A 27,752-nucleotide genomic window follows, 5' to 3' on the forward strand; every position below is an offset into this window, starting at 1 on the left:
TACACACACATACACAAACATTTACATACATATACACACACAAGCATAAACACGCATGGGCGGCAGTGAGCGCTTACTATGAGAACTTAATTGCTTAATAACTTTTTTTGTGGACGTACGATCTTCACTTTCAGATTATGATTATAATATGGATATGCATGTAATTGCCAAAGCAAAAGTCTCTAGTATTTGAAATACGCTTTTTACAAAAGTGATGGTGAGGGGGTAAATTTTAACAAAAACCGAAATTGTATAAATTGCATATAAGCATACATTAAAAATTTGGAGACTCTAGCAATATAGGTGTAGAAGATATAATTTTATAACTGGTTTTCGATAAGGGTTTTTATCGATAAAAAAAGATCGAGATGAGTTATCGATTTTTAATGATAAATTTGATATCCGCGCTGTAATTACGGACATTTAAAAAAAAATTGAAGTCTCTAGCTCTTATATCTTCTGAAATCGACGCGTTCATACATACGGACAGACGGACAGACAGACGAACAGGGCCAAATCAACTCAGCTCGTCGCCCTGATCAAGAATATATATACTTTGTGGGGTCTGCCACGCCTCCTTCTCCCTGTTACATACATTTCAACAAAACCATTATACCCTGATTTCCCATTGAAAATGGGTTCAGGGTATAATAATAGTAATAATAATAATAATAAAATTAATATACTTTATTATTTTTATATATATAAAGAAAATACAATAATTAAAAAAAAAATAAATATATATAGAATTTAATATTTTTAATTTGCGGTCGCATCCACGATTGAAAGACATTAAAGAAAAGTTTTAGTGAAAATAAAAAAACGTACAGTTTCAAAATGGAAAACTTATAGTGTGCCATTTAAAAATAACAAGTGAAAATAAGTGAAAATCTCCAAAGTGGCAACGGGCCCTGGGGCACTCGCGCCAATAGTAAGTTTCGTAACTGCAGCAGCAACCATAAAGGCAACAAATCTAAAAGAATAATAGTCAACACAATTACGATTGATAATAGAACAACATGTTTACGGTGCCATTTCATCGGGACACAATCCTGACGGCCTCCGTCAGTGATGCATCTGTGCTGAATAAGAGCCGTACCGTATGTACAAGATCTCCGGGTCTATAAATGCCAACTCTATAAATTGATTTCAATTTCAATGTTGTGTGCCTTGAGTAGATTTGATTGCTTTTTGCTTTGTTTATTGATATGCTCAATTCGAAATTACTTGTGCCGTTGTGCAATTCCTTTTGCTTTGTAATTTCACTTTGTTTTTCTACTTGCTTGTTTACTGTGCATTGTTTTATATATTGTTTTTACCTTATGTAATGCATAATCTCACTTTTTGCATGCAGCGATTGTTCTCCGTATTTACCCCACAGTTCAACTAATTACAGTATTTAGGATTGGCCTAACTATGAACGAGAAAACTAGTAACTTCCCGTACTGCACTTCTATTCAACTTTAATTGGTGCTCCCTTATAATAGTTGATCATTCCAGTCTAAGTTAAACCGCATTATATATATATATATATTTATATATATATATATATATATATATATATATATATATATATATATATATACATCTTTTACACAAAATTGATTTATATGTATAAAATAAATTTTTAATTTTGTAAAATATTGTTTTACTGGCTTTTATATATGTATGTACGTCTCAATGCACGTATGTAAATTAGTGGTAGTTAACTGAAACTTCAATTAGCTTAACATTTTATACTAGTAGTTAATATACTGGTTTATTGAGGATCATTAAAAAGCGATTGTTTCAGTTTGAACTTAGTACTTCCCAATTCAAAACAACGTCTAACATTTTCTGAAAAAAAAAAAAAACAAGTAACGCTCGAGTCGAGACTGCTCGACTAGGAGATACCCTGAACCCTCTAAGTTGATATTCTACTCAATTTCACTTCTTTTATGCACACACGCATCGACACGCACGTATATCACGCGCTCTGCTGACTGCGCAGTTAGCAACGACAGCGCTTGGGCTGCGCTGCAGTGTGGGAAATATTATGAGAAATTATACTTGAATAGTTGAATAATTTCTCTTATAGTAAAACTAAATTTATGAAACTTTCAGAGCGTGATCATATGGTTAGAATGTGTGTACATTCCAAAGCACAAGTCTCTAGTACTTGAAATACGTTTTTTACAAATTTGGGGCGAAGGGGGCGTGGTATCCAAAATGTGTAAATCTTGGTATCCAGTAAATCTGAAGTCTCCAGGTCGAAAAGTGCTCAAATTAGGCTGAAAAAACAAAATCCATTTTTCGATTATTCTCGATAAAAAAGTTAGTTAGATGAGTTATCGAAAAAATGTGATATACTGCGTATACAGTAGAGGGCTATATCGACTCAGTTCGTCGTACTGATCAAGAATATATATACTTTATGGGGTCGGCGATGATTCCTTCTGCCTGTTACATACTTTTCAAAAAACCATTTATACTCTGATTTCCCATTTTCAGGGTATAAAAAACAAACGAACTAGATTGTTGAACAGCGAGCCGGAATATTTATGCTTAAAACTATAGTTTAGAATGAGCATTAGAGACGCATATTAAATTTAATTAAAGCCCTTTTTAATTTCTTCACATAAAGTCCGTATAAATCGAAACATTTAGAATCAATATAAATATAAATATATATATATATATATATATATATATATATATATATTTACACATATCTATTAAAGCATCTTTATCGATTTCTGTTCATGAATTACTTTTGGATTAAATTGCTTTTATATTGTCTCTGTGGGGAGTGTTTGACAGAGGAAAGTTCCTGAACCTTGCAGGGAAGTGTAATTCACAAACGAATGCACTTCATTTATAAAACATTTTGAATATCATAATTAAATAAATAAATTATATCAAATCATTATACCCGGTATGTCCAGGGAAACTAAAACATGTAATTTTGCATTGCTCTTAAAATAAAAATATTTGAGCTCTATAATCAGATCTCTGCAAGTAATCCCCATACCTGTTAAGTTTTAAACGATATTATTGGTAGCAAGCGTTACAATGGTGCACATGGGCTTTTTGGAGCTTGTCAAAATAAATAATTTAATACTGTTGATTTTAGCTTAAAATATTTCGGCCAAATTAACGACATGTTGTTATTTTCAATTGAACACAGACAAAAATTTAGAAGCACGTAGATATAAAAATATAAAAGCAGGGCAAAACACGATGCGAACGTGACGTTGTATTGAATTCCTGTGAAATGCTTTGCAAACAATTATGAGTAAATATAAAATATGTGACAATTCTTTGCTTATATTGCAAGCCCTTCTATACACTCAATTCATGCACAATACATCAGGAAAGCAGATGATAAAGCAAATCTTTGAGTAAATATCAGAATGATTGATCTGTTATTTATAATTTTATTTTTGAATACTTATTACAACATCCAAAGCAAATAAAAAACAAGTAAGAAATGGGCTCAGGGTATATATAAATATATATATATATATATATATATATATATATATATATATATATATATATATATATATATATATATATATATATATATATATATATAAGTTTTGAGTTTCTAGCTCTAATACTGTAGGCACCTACTAGACAGATCATAGAACGAGTTGAAGGTAACGTAACTGCAAAATTTGGATGCTTGCGATCAAAAAATGTGAAAATTACAGGGTATTTTTTTTATATGCCACGCAAAAAGGCGTAACAAAATAATATACGCGAGTTTGTGTTCCAAATTTTAAGTCTCTAGCTTCAATAGCGCTGAAAAAAATTACGTTTATACTGACAAACGGGCAGACGGGCGGACACCAAGACCGACATGCACAAAACCAATATACTCATTTCATTTTCGTGAATGAATATAAAAACAACTATTTGCTACGTATATGTGTAAACTGTGTTTATATATGTACATATGTACATCTGGCAGAATATTCGAAGATATGTGAATTTGTATGGTCTGCAGAAATGACGTCATGATCACTCGACCAGCGGGTGATCACTGATCAGCTTCTTATAGACAAAGCAGAGACAGAACCTAAAACAAACAAAAAGAATATGCACATATACTATGTATGTATGTGTGCATATAAATTTATCTCGATGCGGGTAGCCAAAGAAGTAGCGTAATTTAAATGTGTATATTGGTACACTGCTTTTGCCCAAAAGTCCTGATAAATGACCTGGCAATAACATCCAATTGCAGTTAAAGTATCTCACACAAACAGAGTGCATCTTCTTAACGACTGCACTATGCACTGGCATTGGACTTTAGCTTCTTGCACTATTTAGGTTTTCACTGATTCTTTGGCAGCTTTTCAATGCCGCACAATTGAGCCACAGACCGTCTAACAGATCGGAGCGCAGAAATGAGCAGGGTCTCTTTATCGCTCCTCTCTCTCTCTCTCCTCTGCCTCTGACTCCTTTCTTTCTCTCTCTCTCTATCCTCTCTCTCTCGCTTCATGTATCTCTTTCTCTGTCTCTTGCTCTCTCAGCAATACGCAGTGAACAGCTGTTGGATTGGAAGCCTCATTCTATTCATATACTGCGACCACTACGATGCATTGCTCAAATGTTTGAGAGGAAAGGTAGGCTCGATGTCTGTACTTTAATAGTGAACATGATAATGAAATATATATGTGGTCGAATAAAGTGTACATAGCCGTGTACATACATACTGCAGCTCTGTACTAATCATACCAATAAAATTGAAATTTGGAAATTCATTTATAAAAATTTTCCAAAATAACTATAGAAAATTTTAGAGTTTATTTTCATTTATATAAACACAAATAATAAAACGTTATTGATATTCGGCAAACCACATATTCAGTTTAATTGATATATTTATAACCCCGATACAGTAGAATCGGGTTCTAACGACTTCGCTTATAGCGGCCGTACGATTATTGCGACGAAAATTCTGGTCGACTGGCACACTTATATTCAATTCATTTATAAAAATTTTCCAAAATAACTATAGAAAATTTTAGAGTTTATTTTCATTTATATAAACACAAATAATAAAACGTTATTGATATTCGGCAAACCACATATTCAGTTTAATTGATATATTTATAACCCCGATACAGTAGAATCGGGTTATAACGACTTCGCTTATAGCGGCCGTACGATTATTGCGACGAAAATTCTGGTCGACTGGCACACTTATATGGGCAAACTTACACTGTTATAGCGTCTTCCGGTTATAACGACAGTCTCTTGAGCGTCGTTATAGCCGGATTCTACTGTATACCGTACTGTCCACATACTGAGTATATGTTAATTTCAACAATTATTTTGCTTTTGTTTATTTTTAATGGACTATAAATCATCGAAATTTTCATATAAATTTCTTAATTAATCATTCATTAGTCAATACTAAATAGCTAAATATTGGAAAGACAAGGGCTAGTTCCAAATTTCAAAACTTTTCTAATAATCTGGGTAGATTAAATAACACTAGCATTACTAGAAATATTTACATTTAAGTCATCCATCTAAATTATATTTGACCTAAATATACGTTATTAATAATCTTTAATACTACTGAATGCTCGTTTAAAATGTAATTAATGTAAGTTTAACTCCGCTCCCCTTTATTTAAGCAATTTAACTATCATTAAAAAATACATATTTCAGTGAAAAATTATATCAGTCTTCATCTTGGAACGTCAAGTGGAGTACATATTAAAAATTTCAAGAAATAGATTGCGTTTACTTGTTGAATGCGATAGCCACGAAAACAGTAAAATATAAGGGCAAAGGTCAATAGACTAAATGGGATAACAAACTGGAAAGTGGTTAGAACCAAAGCTAAAAATTCACCAAACAATCATTTACTCACTCCAGTTTGAAAGGGTTGAGGGAAATGCCAGCGGGAGTTATGGAGGTGTTGAGTTTTGAGTATGCAGCTTGTTGTTTTTATACTTATAGCATGTTCGCCTGTAGGTGCCAACGTAGCACTAAATCTCTTACACCCTTTTATTTCTGTGCGTGCTTGCAGATGGCAGAGCTGATGCATCAAATGCGTGACCCGGCGCACACGCTTGGCGGCTCGGTGGGCAGCATACCACAAACATTGATTGCTGGAGCTAGCGGCAGCGCCCATGGTTCACTGAATGGGATACATGCCACGCCGGCGACAAATTTAAAGATGAGCGAGGCGATGCGTAGTGCCCAACACGATGCTAGTCCCAATCTAATAAGCTCCCAAATGAAATCATCAAAGTCCTACACTCATGGGCTGAGCAACTCATCGGGCACTGTAAACATTCCCACATCCACGTCGGCACAAAGTAATCTATCGCTGCTGGCGGACATTTCGCCGAATCACACACACTTCTTTGAGGTCATGTATGTGGGCAAGATACGCGTCTCACAGAAGCGAGTCCCCAACACCTTTATTGACGACGCCCTGCCCAAATTTAAGGCATACGATGCGCAACGTTTGCGAATCATGCAAAATCGCAAGATGTCTCTGAATAGTGAAGGTGGCGTTGGAATTGAAGCTAAGAGTGGAGGCGGAACTTTAAAAAGCCACGAGCTGAAGGAGGAGGACGAGGAGGAGATAGAAGCATTGCCCAAGCCACAGGTCGAACTCCAGTTGACGGGCGCCGAAGTGGATGCAATTGCACAGCCATTAGACTCCAACAAAGAGAATAAATCGCCAGCTAAACGCGCCTTGCAGCGCGGTCATAGCCAACTGGAGCTGGGCCAAAAACAGGTGTAAGTGTAGCTGATTAAGCAATTATAATCTGTAGCTTTTGTACCCATTTTACCATGACTAAAAACTGATTGTAAATCTATAAAAAATGTAAGCAGCGTGGTGGAGGATTCTAGTCAGCAACAGGAGGCATCCAATGCCACATTAGACAAACAACCCACAGAATCAAAAGAGCAGGATGAGAATTCGGGGTTGGGAACATCCGCAGCAGTAGCTGGCTCTAATCAATTGCATCCACACTACACGATGGAGAAGTAAGTGGCGTCCTAGCCCAAAGCGCTCGCATATTAAGTTGGCTATTAAATTACCCTTCCCGGACATCGAATTCTGTTGCCTGATAGTATTTGTTTGCCTATGTTTATTGTTTCGTTATATTTGTCCATACATTTTCATGGCTTGCTTGCTTTCCAAATATACACATATCAAATAGATACCTAGCTTATCTTCTGCTTTAAATTCGTATTACAGTATCCCCAAGATGAGAGATCGTTCTGCTTCGCAGGGTTGCATACCACCCTATGCTGAACAGAATCGCACGATGGTCTTCTTGGTGGGTCGCAGCGACTTGAGACTCATCTCACCGGATCGCAAGCAGGTGTTGCTCTACAAGGACTTCAAAGATGTGGCCAGCTGTGTGCACGGCCAGAAAGCGGTGGATCACTTCGGCATCATCTGCCGTGAGCTGAACAGCGAAGGCTACATTGGCTATGTGTTTAAGTGCCAGTCAGAGCACGTGTGTGATGACATCGTAGCCGCCATTGCCCAAGCCTTTGATACCTGCGCCGAGCAAAAGAAGAAACATGAGACCCAGATCTTCAGCTGCGAGCATTGCCCAATGCTCTGGTATCATAAGCTCTGCACCGATGTGGAGGGGCTTTCCGAAAAGAAAACGCAGACCGCCATTTGGCGTCACATTGCCACGCTGAGCGCTGATGAGTACGATATGGTTTGCGCCAAGTACTATGGATCTGAGAAGACAAACTGCTCTGTCTCTGAACAGAACCAGTTCCTCATGATGCTGTTACGGGCACATTGCGAGTCGCGGCAGCAACGACATGTTCATGATACCGCTGAGAACCGTTCTGAATTTCTTAATCAGTATTTGGGCGGCAGCACCATCTTCATGAAGGCGAAACGATCGCTGACAAACTCATTTGATAACCTGCTCAAACGAAAACCCTCCAAGGACGACATATCTCTTCCAACACACAATTTGCACGAAATACGTGAAGGATCTGCAGAGCAACAGGGCACCGACAGCTCGCTCCCGAACTTCAGATCTCGAGCGAGCACTGTAGGCGCCAGCCCCAGCAATAAACCAAGTGCTGATCACCTTAAAAGCCCAATGATGGACATGTAAGTAAATCCGAGCTATGTCAACTTGAACACTATAAGCTTGAGAAGGTCGTATAATTAATAAGAGTCCTTGCTCGCAGCTTCATTAAAGTGGGTAACAGTCCTAAGGACGCTGAGACACATCAGGGGTCATGGCGACAGGCTATACTGAACAGTGTAGTTACTCCGTCCAAGGCTTTGGATAACGAGACGCCCACCGAATTTCTGTCGCCCATGCGCAAACGTTAGTCCGGTCTTAAAAATTGTCCACTTTTCAATCTGATATTCTGATATTCTTTTACAGCTGTAAAGCGTGGCAAACGCGATGCAGCCGAGCTGCGAGAGCTGTGGCGCACGGCTATTAGACAGACAATTATGCTGAACCGCATGGAAACGGAGAATGCCATGCTGCAGGCACGCCAGAATGAGAACGAGCTAAAGCGCATCAAGCTTGACTATGAGGAGATTGTACCATGCGACAAGCAGCTGATTGAACGCTGGGAGCAAATCATTGAGCGAAACTCTATGCAAATTGGCAACAAAAAGGATCCCAAAGTACTGCGCCATGCTATACGTACTGGAGTGCCACGGTCAAAGCGTGGTGACGTGTGGACGTTTTTGGCCGAACAGTATTCGATGAACATGGCGCCAGTGGATACGAAACGATTTCCAAACTATAACACACCGTATCATACGCTGCTTAAACAGTTGACCGAACATCAGCATGCGATATTTATTGACCTGGGGCGCACTTTTCCCAATCATCAATTTTACAAGGATCCCCTTGGGCTAGGTCAATTGTCGCTGTTTAATCTGCTGAAGGCATACTCCATACTTGATCCAGAATTGGGATACTGTCAAGGTCTCGGATTTATTTGTGGTGTGCTATTGTTACATGTGCGTAGATTCTTAATGAAGTCTCTTTATATAATATACTAATATTTACTCTTGTCACCCAGTGCGATGAAGCCAGCGCTTTTCAGTTGCTGAAGCACCTAATGTTTTGTCGCAACATGCGTACCAAATACCTGCCAGATATGAAAAAGTTTCAGCTGCAGCTGTATCAGCTGTCCCGTCTGGTCAAGGATCATCTGCCCGATCTGTATATGTGGCTGGATCAGAACGATGTTTCGCCCACTTTATATGCAGCGCCGTGGATTCTTACCGTATTCAGTTCACAGTTTCCATTGGGCTTTGTAGCGCGTGTTTTTGATTTGGTTTTCCTTGAGTCCTCTGATGTTATTTTTAAGTTTGCTATTGCGTTGCTCACTGTGCACAACGAACAGCTACTGGCACGCAATAATTTTGAGGAGATAATGGATTATTTGAAATCGATGGTGCCTAAAATTGAGGAACACTGCATGGAGCAAATTATAAAAATTGTGTTTTCGCTGGACATTGGCAAGCAGCTAGCGGAGTACAATGTGGAGTACAACGTGTTGCAGGAGGAAATAACTACAACAAACCATCATCTGGATCTGTTGAATAGAGAGAAGTCGCTAAATCAGCATCTTGAGCAGCAGCTGCAGGTGAGTACCTGAAATTGTAATTAATTTTTGTAAAGTATTAATAGTCTTTTGCCCTTTCAGTTCGCTCAATCATCCATTGCACAGCTGGAGATGACGCGTTCTTCACAGCAAACGCAAATATCGACACTGCAAACACAGGTGCAGTCGCTGGAACTGACAATACAAACCCTGGGCCGATACATTGGGCAACTGGTGGAGTACAATCCGGAATTAGAATTGCCCAGTGAGGTGAGACGAATGCTGCAGCAACTAGATGACCTGGAGCGACAGCGACGCAAGCCCATCTTTGCCGAGCGTAAAATTGGAAAATCCGTTTCGGTCAATAGCCACTTGGGGTTTCCACTAAAGGTGCTCGAAGAGCTGAGCGAAAAAGACGAACATGGTTCGCCCCAAAAGCAGAAGAAGGAGAAGACACCTTTTTTTGAGCAACTGCGCCACCAGCAACAACAACTGCAGCAGCAGCGTAACACACACAGTAATGGCCATCCCGAATTCCATAATAATTCTGTCTCGCCAACACCACCAACGCGTCCCAATCGGCTGCTGGACAATACCAATGCAAGAAGCGTGATGCAAACGAAACTAGATGATTTAAAGCTGCCGGAACATGTCGATAAGTTTGTAGCTAATATGAAAAGTCCATTAGAGGTGGACTCGGGTGTTGGCACACCACTGAGTCCACCCAGTACGGCAAGCAGCAACAGCGCCATTAGCAACAGCAGTGCTGGAAGCATCTTTAGTCGCATGGGGTATAAGACCACGCCCACAGCGCTTTCGCCGTTAGCCACGCGGCAGAGCTATGGTGCCATTGCAATTACAACAGCTCCTACAGTGGCACCAATCGAACAAATCTTAACCACAACTGCTGCCATGGGTGTGCAGGATGGCAGGGAGCCTGAACCGGGCATGCATCCACTTAGTATGGTGGGCGGCGATGTTAATGTTCGTTTCAAGGGCACCACTCAGCTGAAGTCCATACGCCCCATACATCATATGCGAGCGATTACACTGGCAGGCGTGCCGCCGAGCAGCGCAGATCCAACGGTGGAGCTTGAGATACCAACAACAGGTCCAACAGCAGCGGCCACCGGTCGCAGTTAACGCTTCTGATTGATGGACAAGATGCTGCGTGGCCTCTACCGAAAACCCATCCCTAAGCAGCTTAGATGCCTCACGAAAACAAATGAAGCTTAACAGTTAACCTCAGTTGCGGCTTAGATGCAATACAAAAAAGAAAACTACAAATGCTAAAAGAAATTTAATTATTTTGCAGGTTGCGCACAAATGGTTGCCATAAATAAATATGTAATAGTTATATCGCTCCCGAAATGACCTAAACCTTATATACATAAATATATATGTATATACAAATATATATATGAGCTCTATATATATATATATATATATATATATATATATATATATATATATATATATATATATATGAGCTCTATATATTTATATATTACTTATACATGTAATTGGACAAATGCTTTTGCAACAACCATTATATATAGATTTTGGATAGCGTAAATTGTAAATCAAATGGATGTTTAGGTCCCATATATCATCACCTATATATATGGATGATTATAAGCCTATTGTTTAGTACTCTCGGTCTCTATAGCGTGTTTAGGTTTTTCTTAATTCATATTTACTTAATGTGTGTCGAGTTTAAATAGCTTTACTTGTTTAATTTAATGTTTTTTTAGTTTTAGTCAATTAATTATTACAGACGTGCTTAAATTTCTATAAAGAAATAAATGCTTGTTTTTATGATTATATTATTTGCATTTGCTTATAAACGGCAAAAATCCCAAACATCTAACAGCATATTTAAAAAATTCCAATAACTCTTGAGTGTATGTGTTCACTATAGTAGCTATGTACATTTCGAACTCTCTTCCTGCTCTTCGACTTAACTATATTGATTGCTTAAATATACGTTGTTATGTGCGAATAAAAGAACGAAATCAAGAAATTATATATGAAAAAATGGATACACGCTTCGTTGATGAGTAAGTTGCTTAGCTGGATGTTTTTTTTTTTTTTTTTTTTTTTTTTTTTTTCTTATTGCGTCCAGAGCTCTTCTAAAATTAATTTTGTGTTCCGCCAATGACTTAAAGAAACCAAACAGTAATAAATGGAATAGCAATTATTAATCGGTATACAAAATGTTTTTTATTTTATGGCGAAATATAAATTTACAGTTGAAGCTAAACTTTACTAGTAGAGATATAAATATATATGTGAAAGACTTCTATATTTGGAAATTTAATTTTATTTAAATAGTTTAATTTCCTGTTGGAAAGTATTATAACTGTGGAATTTTTCTACTGTGCAATATTTAAATCTATTTTTTTTTTTAATTAATTTCATTTCATTTTATTAAAGTATCACAAATCTATGTAATGCATTTCATTGATTTGAAAAAAATTTCCTAAGCTTCGGAAACACTATAGCTTAAAATACATTTTTTACATTGATAACATATTTTTGGGTCTATGCAAAACATCACAGTAATTAGTTAAACTAAATTCAAATTTTATTTATTTTGTTCAGTAACTGTAAAAAGCAGAAATCTTGTTAAAAAGGGAACACATATTAACAAAAGCGAATTCAGCAACATTTTGTTGGGCTTATGCCCTAGTTAAAATGTAGCTGAGTTGGCTTTTGTAGGGGAAATGGGATGGGAACGCCACGTCCTGGCCATGTCAAAGGTTATTCGGAACTCCTTGGCTAAAATTCCTGCTTAAAGCCTGTCTAATCGCGAAATTCTCCTATTCAATCAGTCTCCTATGTAACTAATTCTACCTAGATATATACATATATTCCCGAAATTTTATTGTTTCTGAAATCTGTTAAGTGCTAACGACTTTGCCAATTACTCTTTGAACTCTGGCTTAATGCTAAACTCATTCTTCGGCTGATGCACGCTCGCTGCTGCTGCAGCAGCTGCGGCGCCGAAGGCTGCCAAATTGTTGAATATGGACTGATTTTGTGGCACGGCGCCCATATTGGCAGCCGCCGCACCTGGGTACAGATTCTGATAGAAAAGCGGATTCTGTAGCTGGAAAAGAGCCATTAAATGTGTTAGCTGGAAATTTGGCGCCGTGGCATCTGCGGCACCTGCTGTAAAGCTGGGCATAAAATTAGGGAAGAGCGCACTGCTTAGCATATTGCTGTTGACTGAAGTCTGCAAGGGACCCGTTGAAACCGGCTGCGCCGGATTGTTGCCCGGATCATCCAGCTTGACTCGCTTTGCCTCTGACTGCTCAACATCTGCGGGCAGTTGCTGCAAGAGAGTAAAGAATGTCATCAGTAAAACGATACAGATTAACAGAATACCATGAATGGACCTACAATTTTCTTGGGCGGCCGACCACGTTTGCGTGCCAGGAAGTGCTCCGCAGATAAGGAGGAGAGTGGCGTCGAGGTTGAACTATTGCTGTTCGCATAGGCAGGCTGGCTAACGGCCATACTGGATGGAGCCGGTGTGGATTCCTGCGAGGTTCTGTCCTCCGACACATTGTCGTCCTGTTTAGACTTAATGTGCTGATACGCCTGTTCGCCGTCCTGGCGGTCATGCTTGCGCTTGTGACTAATCATTTGGCTGCTCGAATGCAAGATATAGTTGCAGTTCTCACGCACGCAATGAATGTGATTGCAGACCGTGGAGAACTTGCAGGAATCGAAAGGACACTGTTCTGTTTTCAGTATCTTCTTGAAGCCATCCTGCGTCAGCTGGTAATCTTTCAAATGATACGTCTTGTGCTTGTCTTTTGAACCAAAATAGAAAAAAGATACAAGTATACATAAGACGCATTTTCTTTGATATATCTGAATCATGTCTTACCCATATCGGCCTTATTCTTGAAAGTGTGGTTGCAGCCCTCACGACAGCAGTGATAGTGTGATATCTTCTTGCCATAGAAGGGGCAATCCGTGATGCGACAATTTTCGTGGGCACGAAAGCGTCGAAAGCCCTCGTTCACAATCTCCGAGTCCTTGCGATGGAAGTTGGCATGCATCTGCACATCGCTAGTACTCACATAAACCTTGGGGCAGTGCTCATAGACACAATGATAGTGCGTCTGCTTCCAGTTGTAGATGCATCCATCGCCATATGAGGGCGCACAATCATCCGCGGAGGAGAAACGGGCAAACCCCAGTTTGAGGCTCTCCTTGCGCTTCTTGTGCCACTTCAGATGTCGTATGATGTCATCCTTCTTGCTGAGAATTTTTCCCTGGCAGGGCTCATCGTAACAGTGGAAATGGTCACGCAACGCCTCCTGCCGACAGAGTGTATTCTCACATTCTAAATACGAGGATACCTTGCGGAGATTCTTTAGATTCTCCTCGTTCTGCAGAAACGCATCCAGACTGCTGGCTGTGGTCAGACTGACAATGCCCCTGCCCTGATCGCTCGATGGCGGCGGCGTCAGCATCGAATTGTTCTGTCCCTGAGGCGTGCTCAAAGTGCTCTCATTTTCGATGTTGGTGACGACATTGTACGATGAGTCCGCTGGCTGCTTAACGGGTGTGTACTGCATTTCATAGAACAGAGACGACGAATTACTAAATAATCATAATACATATTTCTAAAAATCAGACTGCTCGGTGCCGATGCCCAGCAGCAACAGCCAGCTGCAGGGCGCAGGCCGAGGCCCACGCGCTGTCCACACAGCAGCTGTTTGTATTCCTTGGAATTGCGGCGTTGTTGTTTACATTAAGCATGCAAGTGCTACAAAGTTTCATTTAGCTTATTTTTATCAACACAGCACGCTCGAATTACAGACAGCGTGGGAGTTTATAAAATGCATACAAAAAGTACACATCTCACACCAGAAGGGCAAGAAGAGAATTGAGTATTTATTTAGAAATAAAGATGTCCAAACCAAATTATATCTATGTCAGTAATCGAAAGCTAAGGTTCAGCATTAATGATTAAGCAATAGTATGTGCTTTTATAGACTCGGAATTGAATCAGTAATAATATGATTAGACGGAGATTTATGCCTTAAATGATAGCACTAATGGCATTAGTAAATATTAATATTTATGCGCTATGGGTTATAAAAATAATAATTATAGAGAGATCCTTTCCGAACTCTTAAAAACTACAATCAATTAACACTTACCATGCTGGGTGAGTCGTTGCTGTCAGTGGCGCTCGTACTCTCCAGCGGTTGTATGCCCGATATCTGTAGCAGCTTCTCGGTGCTGACACTGGTGCTCGCATCGTTGGTGCTGATTAACTCCGAGGAGTGGCAACTGTTCAAGGCAGACAGTGGTTTGTCATCCTCATCTTCGAAATCCTGCTCAGACTTGACGTTGACTGCCGAAAGGACATTAGTAGCTGCTGCTGCTGCAGTTGCAAATGTTGCTGCTGCTTGATCATTTGGCGTCGATGTCACTGTGGAGGATTGCAAAAAGTTATTGGTAAGCTGCTCACTTTTCAGAGAGCTGGGCGTGTTGGGGGTTAGTAACAGGGTTGTTGGCGCCGTTGTCAGCAATTGTTGCTGCTGCTGCTGCTGTTGTTGTTGTTGCAGCATAAAACGCGTTAGTGGAGGCAAAGAAAGAGGTAATGTTTGCAGCAACATTTGCGGCAACTGGTAAGCCAAACCTGGGTTTGTGTTCGTATTGTTGTTAGGTGTTGAGGGAGTTGTTAGTGTTGTAGCATGTTGATCATATTGTTGTGGTGACAAAGCATTCAAATTACTATTGGGACTACAACTACGGCTACTACTACAGTTCGAGTTTTGCGAATTTGTTCGTTTTTGCGTTCTTGTCTTGTGCTGATACTGCTGTTGCTGCTGTTGCTCTTGCTGTTGCTGTTGTTGCAGGCAAGTGCTGCTGCTGATATCCTCTTTCTGTGTGTGTAGTAAGCTGGACAACAGTTGTTGTTGCAGTGGCTGCGGTTGCTGTTGTTGCTGCTGCTGCTGCTGTTGTTGTTGTTGCAACAAGTTCATCATATAAAGCTGCATCATGAATTCCATTTGATTGGACATTTTGTTATCACTTTATGTTGGTAGCACAGCACAGAATTAAGTGGATTTTTCTTTTCTTTTCTTAAAAAGTTCTCGATTTACAAGACTTTTTCAGATTTTTCATTGCACGCTTTTTCGATGCTGAGCACGATCAGAGACACTGGTGGCACTTCTATGGCGATACTTGAAGTTCAGCTGCTCAGCTCAAACTGTTTCAACTCTTCCGCGACTGCTCGCTAATATAGCAAAAATTTTGTAAAAGTGTCCAGCAACAACCCTCTCTCAATTGTGCTTAAAAAACATGAGATTCTCTTAAAAAACTGATCTACTGCTCGCTTTTGGGCTCTCCCCGATCTAGCACTCTCTTAAAAAACGGCAAGCCTTGTAACGTTGCCAACCCGGTGGTGGCTAAGAGCGGGCAACCCTTAGTCTATCTTGGGATCTGTTGTGTGAAAATTGCGTGGAAAAGAAGCCATGGTCGTTGTCCGACTGTGCTGGAGTTTGCTGCTGTTTTTTGATGCCGACCAATAAAATGCCAGCATTAATGCACATTTTCAAAGAAAAAAACGAGTTTTTTAGGTAAAAATATGTCACTGCAAGCACCAACGGTCGTTGAGGAATTTCCCCTCTGGAGATATGTATGTAAAAGAATGCCATAAGAGGAGAACATTTCTCATTTGAGATTGAAATAAAATAATTCCCATGGTAGAGTAAAGTAAAATCCAATGAAAATAAAATGAGAGTTTTGATCAAATTCCATAACAATGATATTTAATATGTAATGTCGCAAAAATTAGAATAGTGGGTAATTTATTGAATGAAGTCTATTATATTACTAGTTCACAAAATTGCCAATTTTACGGGTCCTATACTAAGTTATGGAGCAAACATTCAAATTTATTTTTCAATATAAATAAACTTCTTGCTATACCATGCTTTATCCTTACTACCTGTATTTAATGAAATAAATAACTGATTAAACAAATAAACAATATTTTATAATGTATATAGCATAGTGCAATAGAGTATTGTACCTAGTAACTTGGTTTATAGGTGTGCAAAACAGGAATATAAAATAGTATCGGACGTAGGCATGTCCATGGCAGATTTGGTTCTCACATTCTATAAAATTCAACAGTCAATGAAATAAAAGCCTGTATTTATTAAAAAGATTTTACAATTCGATCAAAATTAGGGAACGGCTCAGAAAACGCGCGCAGTACTCTTCGTACAGCTGCAATTCGCATCGAAATGCCATTCAAATGCAAAAAATAAAATATTTTAAATTACAAACGAAGAAGAAAATCTGCATTACAATCACGAAAAAAACACAATTAAAATGGCAAAAGTTTTCATAGGCAACGGCAAAAAAATTTGCATATTAAAAAACGTTGCGAAAATGCGAAACAAGAGTAAACCGTTAGCAAAAGGTCGTCAAACGAAACGACATGTAACATCCGTTGTGCATGCGCACAGAGAATCCTTTTCGGTGTAGTTCGCATAAATTATTGTTGTAAAATATTGGCATGCAGAGGGATTTGCATAATTTTGGCGCAGACGCAGTGATTCAGCCTCCAGCAAGAGCGGGCGAACAGGCAGCCGGCATGACAAAGAGAGAAACAAGAACAGGATCAATACCAGCGAGCAGTCAGTGTTATGCAAATCGACCTGTGTCGAACGTCGAGCGAGGAGGAGGGTAACCTTGCCTCTACCTCATCATCCAGCGCACGCGCGTCGTGTGAAAATGTATGCAAATTAGTAAAATATGAGTGAATGGAAGAGCAAGGGCAATCCCTTGCCAAGCAAATCGATTGGCGGAGGGGCGGAAGTTGAACTACAAACACCGATTGATTTCGATTTTGGATTGAATTTGAATTTGAATTGGAACTCCTTTATGGTTTGTCACTTGGTTGGCGAATGGAGATGGAAGCGGATTTACGAATTGTTGGCATAATTGAGTGACATGGATATAAGATAGGCCAAGCGGCCAGTCCTTACTATGATTTGCATACATACGGTCTCTGACCGGCTTTTGATCACAAAAAAGAATCCATGAAAAATTGCAACTACGCAAATGCAGGAAAGCTACGTATAAAACGTAGACTAAACATAATAACATACAGACAAATATCGGAGCCGAATTTCTGTCAGAAATAAAGAAAGTGTGTTCCAGCTACAAATGAGACCACTTGGCTTTTGTCTTTGCGTCTCTGCCGCAGTTTCTACAAATAGGTATTATAGAATTGATTACTTTACCAATTAAACTGTATGACATATTTTACATAGTGAGGAAGGAAATGAAGTGATTCAGAATCGATCAATTGTAAAGAGAATTTTATCTCATAAGTAAAGTGTATCTTATCTTATATATATATGTACTATTTATACATATCTTATATACATACTATTTATATCTGTATAACGTGAGAAAAAGAAAAGATGAAAATGATTTACCTAATTACGACAATTGCCTGCGCCTTCCTTTTGTCCTTTGCTCACAATTTATGCTAAAACGTAAACAAAAATGTTGGAATATTCAAAGAGGGGTGCTTCATGAGGAAATGGGCTTGGTACGCACTTAAGACCTCAGAGATAAGTTATCCCAAATGCATCGATATTTTGCCTATTTTCTTCCTTTTTGTGATTCTTTGTTTTGAGAAGCATTTAGCCACAGATTTATTGCCTCAATTCTTACCCCTGCAAATAGATATAGAGACCTTCAGTTTGAGCTCTTACTCTGATCATTTCAATATTTTCGTTGCCAAATTTTGCATGAAGATGCTTTGTTTGCTCAATTTCGTTGACCCTCGACTTTGCCTCGGTCATGAATGCCTGCTGAGGTTGTGAATGATACTTAGATCTTAATTTCGTTAAAAAGGACACGCGAACAACTTGGACAACAATCCAGAAAGGCAGCTCAAAGTGGCCGATTATCTCTAAGGAGTGGATTGGGCAATGAGGGATGAGGCAGGTAACCGCTGTTTGACCAATGACCAGCGCGTGTTAAGGTTCTTAAAGGATATTACGCGCACGCGTCGCCTGTTATTACTGGTCAAGCTATGTAACAGGTTTTTTCAAGGGTGTACAAATTATAGTACTGTGGTCATCCTTTGCTCGCGTGGCAGGATAATTCGGACACATTACGGTGGTCAGCAGCAAGCGTTGATGCTTAACAGCATTAGGTACCTCGGACAATTTTCGTAACGGTTATTTAAATATTACGCGTAGAAGATGAAATAAAAAAACTTGAGATTCGTATTTCCCATCTAATCTAGGCCAAACACAATGGAGCGAAAGCTGCAATTTAAGTTGTTTTTGCGCATCCTCTTTCGACAACAAAAGGGTTGAAGGGTCGCTGAAAACAACGACTTCCTTGCCTGAAAACCGGACCGAACTGATGGCCACGAATTCAAATGGATGTAATCTCACACGGAAAAACCGGTTTGGACACTCGCATTAATTTTTCGAAAGGCCGCGAAGAAAATTTCAGCTATAAAAAGGGCGAACCCCTTTGAGGAATATGGCATATGACGGTCCATTGCGAGATCTGGTCAACTACAGCAACAGCATCGCTAGGTGATGGGTCCTGACAGTTGCTTCTAGTCCTGGGGTTGCATTTGAACATCAATGCCCGCGCTGAAGCGTACGGCAATGGCGGCTCAACGAGTTTACTTGCGGTCATGGATTCTAATTATCTTGACATTTTGTCTATCCCAATTCTAATATGCTTGACAGTATTGTTTACAACTTACTACTTAGCTTTTGAGCTCTGTCTTAGAGGTCAGCCATTTTGCTGAAAAACTTGGATCCGTTCATGTTCTCAAATTAACGAACATTTCTTTAAAGATTCGGAGGGCAATCTTTTTGAGACTCAGGGCTACGGACACAATTTATTCTAGATGTGACAGCATTTTGGAATTCGAATTTCGCGTGCTCTGCATTGAGCTCAACTGACCACTATACTGACCAACCCTTTTCTGCCCTCTTGATCATTAGCCGGCCCATCTCTTAACTTAACTGGTTCCTGACCTTAACCAGCATTAAATGATTTAATGGCTACGACGCGTGTCCAGTGTCGTAGTGGTTACTCAGATGGTCATCGTGTTCCCTTCGCTTCCCTTACGAAATGCTTAGCACTTTAAAAAGCAAGATGGACAACACTTCGCACATTTTCATTATAATTGACGAAGCCGTGAACGACGTCCCTAAGCAAAAACCATTGGGATGCCATTACTCATCACCATGCTCAAACGCTAATGCAAAGCAACGCAAAATCTATTTGCCAAGGTTCAATGATGTTGACCACACAGAGTACTTTAAGAATTCTTTCGTCAAATCCATAAATACCAAAGAATATATGCAAAGAAATGTCGTCTCGGTCTAAGGAATCGCTCTTTTTTCGAAGATAAACGTTAAAAGATTCAGTTGAAGCAATAAATCTGTGGCGAAACGCATCCCAAAACAAAGGATCACAAAAAACGGGAAAAATATCAATGCATTTGAGAAAGGTTATCCCCTAGCAGTTAAGTGAGTCCCAAGCCCGCTTTCTCATAGAGCACCCCTCTGTTTGAATATTCAAACATTTTTGTTTACGTTTTAACATAATTTGTGAGCAAAAGAACCAAGATGCCACAGATTATTTTCGTAATTAGTTTGCGTCATTTTTCTCACGTTTATCTATATTATATATATGATTTAAAAATAATCTAAGTTAAGATTTCATAAAAATGTACTCGGATTACTGGGATCACAGTGGGCTTTTGAGCATTTATATTTTTGACATGCTCTTCACTCCATTCTTTACTAATTAAAACATTGTACCTAATTTCAGAGTTAGATGATTCCCTAATGTAATGCTAATTCAGAGCCTATTCAGGAATATATACACTGAAATAATATTTGTCGTTATATGAGCAATGCAATTTATACTCAGATTGACAGACAAAAGCCTAAACACAAAAGTTTCTCATTTGGAAACATTTTAAACTGAATACGGAGCACGCACACACACTCTCTCTCTCTATCTTTCACTATCTATCTCCCTCAGAATCTCTTTCTGATATATTTAAATTTACAGAACACTAAAATAAAATCACAAATGGAAATTCAAACAGAAATACAAATTAAAACATTGCTGGGCTACACTCATATCGGTTGTATTATATGTTTGGGCTTTTGTGACTATTTTCATGCAGATTTGCTCCAGTGGTTCAGTTGCTGGGTTGCGATTTTCCGTGTAACCTTTTTTGTAATCAATAGCTAGGCCCATACATAGGTATGCAGATCATAGCTAGTTGGCCTTTCTCCTTACCATGTCACTCAATTATGGTAACAATTGATAAATCCACTTCAATCTCAATTCGCCAACCAAGTAATCAACCGGCAGAGAGTTCCAATTCATATTCCTCTCTCGGTCGAGGCCTTTCCTAGGTATACGAAATCAATCGATTGCAGTTGGTCCCTTCGTCAATCGATGTGCGTTTCCATTCACTTTTTTTTTATTTTTACATATTTGCATTAAGTTCCACACGGTGTGCGTATGCAGGGTGAGCCGAACTAGGTAACCCTCCTCCTCCCTCGTCACAGGTCAATTTGCATAACACTGGCTTCCGACAGCCAGCCGGCTGACTGGCACCTCTATAAAGAGTCGGCAATGCCAAAATTATGCAAATATTTGTTAAATGTTTTTCGGCATCAGGTCCGCATGGAAAAAATTTACATAATTTATTAATAATGTAGCCCATCGGTGGGTTGTAAAAATAGGTTTCCATATCTTTTTTTTTATTATTTGTTTTTATTCTTAAATATATTGAAAAAATAATTTTAAAACTAATAGTTAAAAATTTCCTTGAAAACTTTCTCGGCAGTCAGCAAAAACAAGCGCAAATCTACACAATTTTGGAAAAATAATTTTTCATAAGATTTCTCTTTTCAACGACTGTCCAATTTGATTGATGATTTTTCCTATTTTATCAAAGTTGGCGAGAAATGATTAGTAAGGCTTCAAGTTACGCTCACAAAAACTTTCCCACGAGTTTCTTTCACATTTTCCAAGACAAATTGAAAATTTTTTGATAGGGTTTTCCGTAAAAGTAATGACAATATTAAAATTAATGATGTCGTGGAGTGCAATCCAATAGTTTAGCCAATCAGCAACTATTTTATTTTGTATACCCTGGAAATGGATGTAACAAGCAAATGAAGATGAAGGTATGGCACACCCCATAAAGTTCAGTCACATTTATATTTTACACCTGGAATCTCTACAGAATAACACCTGAGTCCATACTAGCTACAAATTTACAAAATTAAAAAAATTAGAATTATTTTTTGAGTAATTAATAAAATATATTCTTAATTATAAAAATTAAATTAATTTATAAACATCAAAAATAATTATTACAGATCAATTTTTACAAAAAATCAAATCGTAACTCTTAATTTAAATTTTTATTATAAAAGATTTAAATAAGAGTTATGGCCTAAAGTTATGATTTTACATGAACTTACAATTTTTCCAAATTTCGTGTAACAAGCTCTTATTGTATGCTTACACAATTTATTAAATATGCATATATATGTTATATGCTGTGATTGATTTCGTTTAAAGTTATGTGTTCATGTTTGAAAGCTGAGGTCGACAAGTACATAATATATCATTTCTAAGTTACTTAGATAATATGTTTATTTACTAGAAATTGCATGAATTCGATAACTTATGGAGGTCCTCAAAAGTGTGAAGACTGATTGAGCATCGAAAGGGTTTTTGACAAGAAAAAGTTTGATGAATTTGCTAGCAACCCTTAACAAATTTCCTTGGTCGTTTAGGTCAGCTGGTAAAGTTCTCTGAACTCTACGGCAACTTTAACGCAAAAAATGTGAAAGGAAAATATGAAACTATAATCTTATTACATCATCTCAACAAACATACATTTCTGCAGTTCCTCAGGTTCATATTGATCATATTCAGCTGCTATTCCGCAGTCCCTTTCCTGAAAATTGCGTACCAGCCGGAGATACGCGTACGCCAAGATATTTGTTCCACATTTTCTCCCTATTTTTTACAACGCAATCCTTTCAATTACGCACAAACACAGACGTGTCCTTACAAAAAAGGATTACCCCGCATGCTTAGACAAATAGTTCGTTGGGAAACATCTTGTTAGGAGCTTGGCTTCCAATTGAGGGAGGATTGGTTTTCTCTATTTTATATTTTTTGAACATTTTCAATACAAATGAATTTCTGTTTTCTATGGAAAAATCCTCGCCGTTTTGGCAGTTGCGCAATGAGCCACACAACGCCGACACAACGATCATATACAACAGGATATCATGTTTGAAGCACGTTTATTTTCTCCTTTTTTTTTTTTTTTTTTTTTTTTTTTGTTGTTTTTCACAATTTTGATTTCAGCTTGCTTACGTTTTTGTCAAAACGAAATAGGAGAGATAAAATTGTCAGACACAGAGGAACCCAATCGGCAAAATGAAAGGCAAAAACTAAGGTCAGCATGGAATAAAGCAAAAGAAGAAGAAATTAACAATTATTCTATCAATAGTATAAAAACAGATAACTAGACTACAAGTTCTTATAACTACAATTTGTAAGTTTTGAAAACTTTTATATAGCAATTACAAATTTCATTTTAAATTGTAAGCCGATATCAAATAAATATATCTGTTGAATGGAGATATAGTAAAAGTCAAACTTTTAACTTAATTTAGACAAGATAAGTTGAGTTAAAATTCGATCTTTCGCCTGGCAACGCGAGTTGTTAAGACAAGGCAAGGTAATTTCGTGGCTAACAGCTGTTTGCTAATGACTTACACAATTTATGCAAATTGGGTGTCGAAAGGAGCGCTAACAGCAGTCACCTAATATGACAATTGAATCGCATATTTTGCTGGATAAAATTCATGATGAAAATTTGAACTGGTTTTGGAATCAATTAAAACGTAAGTTAAGTTGATATAAGGTGATTGCCATTTGAGCAAATATTTGAAGACACCAAAGCATTCCCAGGGCATTGTCTTTGGCAACTTTGATTTATATTTGTTTAGACATCGATGCATGAAAATTGCACAAGACGGAAGCGAAGTTCAGCAAAGATTTTTTTAAAGAACCCAACCCCTATTCAATGCTTCGATATTTTGCCTCAACCAAAATTAAAGAAAAATAGCAAAAAGACCCTTTAGCGCAGCCAGTCGAGCGCAAGGACACTTTTGCCACAACTAAGTGCAGCTGGCCAAGGTCAGGGTCCATTAGGTTAAATGATATTGATGATGATGATGATATGGCTGAAAATCGTAGGTCTATGATCAGCTGGTCGTTAGTCTGAGGGGTGGGTCTCCGTATGAATTTTGTCTTTACTTCTTCTAATTTTCTCACATTTTTACACAAATTCTTTTCTATTTTCGGCGGATTTATATTTACTAATAAAGCACTTAATACGATTATATATGCAAGGACTTGGTCAACTCTATGTTATCAACCTGCTTGCCAGGAGGTCATGTTAGGTTGCTCACTTTATTTATGCATTAGGTATTCCTGTAACTGTAAGTGAATTCATATTTTCCCAAAATGATGAGCATGTCGCATTCCCGCGAAATGATCGTATCAGTTGTTATTTGTTGCAAGTATGTGAGACAGACATTATCTAACCGTTCTGCAATAAAATCTCAATTTCGCAAAAAATAAACATACGATCATTTCGCGGGAATGCGGCGATATCTCTTTGCAGCATGTATCGTGAGCGATGTAGTTGCTTGATTGATTATCCCACGTACAACTTTCTTCAGCACTTTCTTCGCACGAACTATCGATCATTAATTTAAGGGGTTGCGTTTTTGCTGGCTATTAAAAGTTTCAGATTTCCAGTTTAAGAAAAGTAGGAAATGGCATCAAAAAACGAGACTATTTTACGGCAAATCCTTTAACGGAAATCAATGATAAATGGTGTCTTAATGACGTCGGCTGCTGCAAAATTTTGCCACCACGAGAGATATGCGAAAACCAGCTGAAGCAACTACTCGTCTTGCCGGTAGCAAAGGGTTGCGTTAGTGAAAAGTACTTCACGGCTTTCTGCCTGTGTGAGCAAAAGGGTTCTATTTTTGCTCTCTACCTTTCGCAATTCAAAGATTGCATAAAAATTTATTGGCAATCCTTTACCAGGTCTCAGTGCCTTTCTTTGCGACATTCGATATTGCAAATTACGTAAACAACAAGCTTGGGAAATTATTAAATTGATGATTCGCCTTCACAGATTTGTTGGCAAAGAATAAAAGGGTTTCAATTTACACTCTAAAAATCTTTTGGCTTAAAAAAATTTCATACTGAGGCAAATATGTGTATAAACTATATAAACTTACTGAATTTATTAATACTTACCAAAAGCAAATTAAAATTAGTAATATTAAAGACAAATATTTGAAATCATTTTAATAAATAATAGGGCTTTACAATATATATAAATGATATGCAAAGAAAAATTCCACCTTTAAATTATAGTGTCTAGCCCAAATCTCAAATTAATTTGCTTTAGTTGTAGCCATTTAAAACTCTAAGAAGAGTATAACCAATTAGAAAGGTGTCATCATAATGTACGTTATGAGAACTATTTACTAAACACATAATTCGTATTTTTATTACATCCTGATTTTATTATAAATTTTTATAATATATCTCATTTACTCAGTTTGAATTCCTTTAAATTTACTATTTGTTGCCGCAATCCAAATATGTACTATAATCGACATTGAATGCTAATCAAAATACTCAACCCCGGTATCTAATATTTTCACATTTGCAATCAACTTCACGCAAACATCAGTAAATTTAAATACATGAATATTCAACGGGAATCAATTAAATAAGCCGGAAAACACACAATTGCCTGCCGAAGAATTACCTTTTGGCCCAACTATTGGCACTTGAGGAAAATTAATATTTAACACGGTGCATGCCAAACAAAAAACATCAAAATCGAATCGAGAGAAGCACGTTCTAGTCCAAGATTTTCCTCAAGTCTAAATTGGAACGGCGTATCATCATTTGCATAACATTGGCACAAGTCAAAAAGGTTGCGAACAGCCGAGAGTTTTGCACATCCCCTTGGCGTACTTTCAAAACTGAGGACTCCTACTTAATTGTAAATGCAAAAATTATGCTAATTTCGCTGATGACTTTCATTTCGGTTACATTTATGGCCAAATCCAATTGCTAATAAAAAACGCAGAAAATTTATGCGTTTCCATCTGGTAGTTGCCTATTCTCATATTCTGTGAATAATATTATGATTATTTTGCATTTCTATTTTTGTTTTTTTTTTTTTTTTCTGAAAGGAGGAGTATAGGAATTGTGTGTTATGTGTTATTCCTAAATATGACTCAACTTTACGGATGACGTAATTAAATAAAAAACAATACTAAAACAAGTAAGAAGGCTCCAGTCGAGACTGCTCGACTAGGAGATACCCTGAACACCCTAAGCTGATATTCTACTCATTCTGCACTTCTTTTATACGCACATTCATACACACGCATCCACACGCACGTATAATCACGCGCTCTGCTGACTGCGCAGTTAGCAGACACTGCGCTGCAGTGTGGGCAATATTATGATTTAATTAATTTAATTTAATTAATTCTTGAATAGTTTATATTGTAGACACGCAATCTTAATGAAACATATGGAAAAAATGTGTGTACATTTCAAAGCACAAGTCTCTAGTACTTAAAATACGTTTTGGGGCGAAGGGGGCGTGGTATCCAAAATCTGTAAATTACAAAATGTTTGTATTCATTATATGTATGTACCCAATTAATCTGAAGTCTCCAGGTGTAAAAGTGCTCAAATTAGGCTGAAAAAACAAAATCAATTTTTCGATTATACTCGATAGAAAAGTTATCGGATGAGTTATCGAAAGAAATATGATAAACTTATCAATCTAATCAATAAAGTGATCAACCGTAACTTGTTCAAATCTTGGGCTTCTAACTCTAACACTGTAGAAGATATCGTTTTCTTTCCCAAATTTACCCAGTATGCATGGACACATATCCCTCTCTGCTTCTCTCCCTCTCTCTCTCTCTCTCTCTCCCTTTCTCTCTCACTCCCTCAATTTGTATTCAATTATTTAGCTTCAAATCATTTTACAGAAATGTAAAGTATTCTTAGCTTCACTAGTTTTTACAAATTTTCGAGTTATTAAATTCTAGATACCTGATTATTTATTATTTTCTTATCGGAATTAATAATCCCAGATTTTGCAAGTCATTAAATACTTTAAAAAATTAATCATATTATCTATTAGTGAATGTAATATTTTTCTCTTTCCCGCTCGCTCGCTTTCTCGCTCTCTGCCTATCCATCTCGCTCTCTTCTTCTTTGACTCTTAAAAATTCTGCTAGCACAGAGACGAAGGTCAGCAGAGCAATTTTGTTGGGTACACTCAACGCTTTTAGGTCTGTTCTAAACCATTGAACATTCTGCCAAGCAACGACAACAAAAGCCTCAGCATCTGGCATCAGCAGCAGTTCTTTTGCCCTTTGGCTACGCAGCCTACCCCTTTCAAATAATGGCCCCGGAAAACAGACAGGCAAAGCCTTTGCCAAAATGTAGCATTTACTAAAAATTTCAAATCAGAAAATAAAATACTGACAACAATGAGAGAAATAAAGGGATGATAATGAATTCGCGCGCGTCCATTTGACAAAGCTGCGAGGCTGAGTGCCTGCGGAGTTGCGGGGTTGCGGGCTGCAAGGATGTGCCTGAAATGTGAACATTTACCTGAAAGTCAATCTCTTTCAGAGAATCTCTACTAGAGTGACCAACTGACCAACTGACCTCTCGCAACGTCTTAAATAGCCGCACGTGCCACAGCTGAAGGGCTCTGCTGACAGCAATAACACAAATAACAAACAAAAACAAAAGCAATAACAATGCAGGTTAACACTTTGTACTGGTCACTGAAGTCATTTTAGGGGTTAGCCTGGCTGGACACGCGCTACATTTACATAAATGCACAAGCACGCAAAACATTTTCCTTTTTTCCCCGAAAAAACTAAAGTGGTAAATTTGGGTAGCCACAGTGTCCTTGTTTTGGTGGTCAACGGCAAAATCCAATACCGATTTATAAAAACGAGTTTTCA

At 38.0% G+C, this 27,752-nt stretch overlaps 2 protein-coding genes and 1 long non-coding RNA gene across 28 annotated transcripts in view; 1 reads left to right on the forward strand and 2 right to left on the reverse strand.

Annotated features, from left to right (window-relative positions):
* Window positions 1–11,399, forward strand: part of plx (PTB_TBC1D1_like and TBC domain-containing protein plx) — a 29,967-nt gene extending 18,568 nt beyond the window's left edge. For 13 of the 25 annotated variants that reach the window (XM_089472005.1, XM_089471931.1, XM_089471936.1 and 10 more), the window contains 8 exons: window positions 4,521–4,613; window positions 6,032–6,753; window positions 6,847–7,005; window positions 7,220–8,107; window positions 8,188–8,330; window positions 8,391–8,983; window positions 9,046–9,615; window positions 9,676–11,399. In XM_089472005.1, coding sequence (XP_089328131.1) covers window positions 4,521–4,613; window positions 6,032–6,753; window positions 6,847–7,005; window positions 7,220–8,107; window positions 8,188–8,330; window positions 8,391–8,983; window positions 9,046–9,615; window positions 9,676–10,716 — 4,209 coding nt within the window. In that variant the 3' untranslated portion in view covers window positions 10,717–11,399. The other 12 variants (XM_018000434.2, XM_089472049.1, XM_089472034.1 and 9 more) reach the window with 11 other exon arrangements.
* A 673-nt stretch (window positions 11,400–12,072) lies between these two features.
* Window positions 12,073–15,886, reverse strand: cas (castor zinc finger transcription factor). 2 transcript variants are annotated; one of them, XM_018001111.2, is made up of 5 exons: window positions 15,338–15,885; window positions 14,757–15,031; window positions 13,472–14,162; window positions 12,979–13,394; window positions 12,073–12,910 (listed from the first exon to the last, which is right to left on the reverse strand). In XM_018001111.2, exons 1-5 carry the CDS (start codon window positions 15,624–15,626, stop codon window positions 12,500–12,502), a joined length of 2,082 nt encoding a protein of 693 aa, XP_017856600.2. In that variant the 5' UTR covers window positions 15,627–15,885; the 3' UTR covers window positions 12,073–12,499. The 2 variants fall into 2 exon arrangements, with proteins under 2 accessions (XP_017856600.2, XP_017856599.2); XM_018001110.2 differs by having other exon boundaries at window positions 14,757–15,886.
* A 5,697-nt stretch (window positions 15,887–21,583) lies between these two features.
* On the reverse strand, window positions 21,584–23,188 carry LOC149270934 (uncharacterized). The gene is made up of 3 exons (XR_016268733.1): window positions 22,537–23,188; window positions 22,116–22,467; window positions 21,584–21,897 (listed from the first exon to the last, which is right to left on the reverse strand). It is a non-coding gene; the product is annotated as an uncharacterized LOC149270934 (long non-coding RNA).
* Between the last annotated feature and the right edge of the window lie 4,564 nt (window positions 23,189–27,752).

The sequence above is a fragment of the Drosophila arizonae genome, chromosome 2 (genome assembly GCF_054131065.1).
Source record: "Drosophila arizonae isolate 15081-1271.41 chromosome 2, UAZ_ARI_1.0, whole genome shotgun sequence".
In the NCBI taxonomy this organism is placed as follows: domain Eukaryota; kingdom Metazoa; phylum Arthropoda; class Insecta; order Diptera; family Drosophilidae; genus Drosophila; species Drosophila arizonae.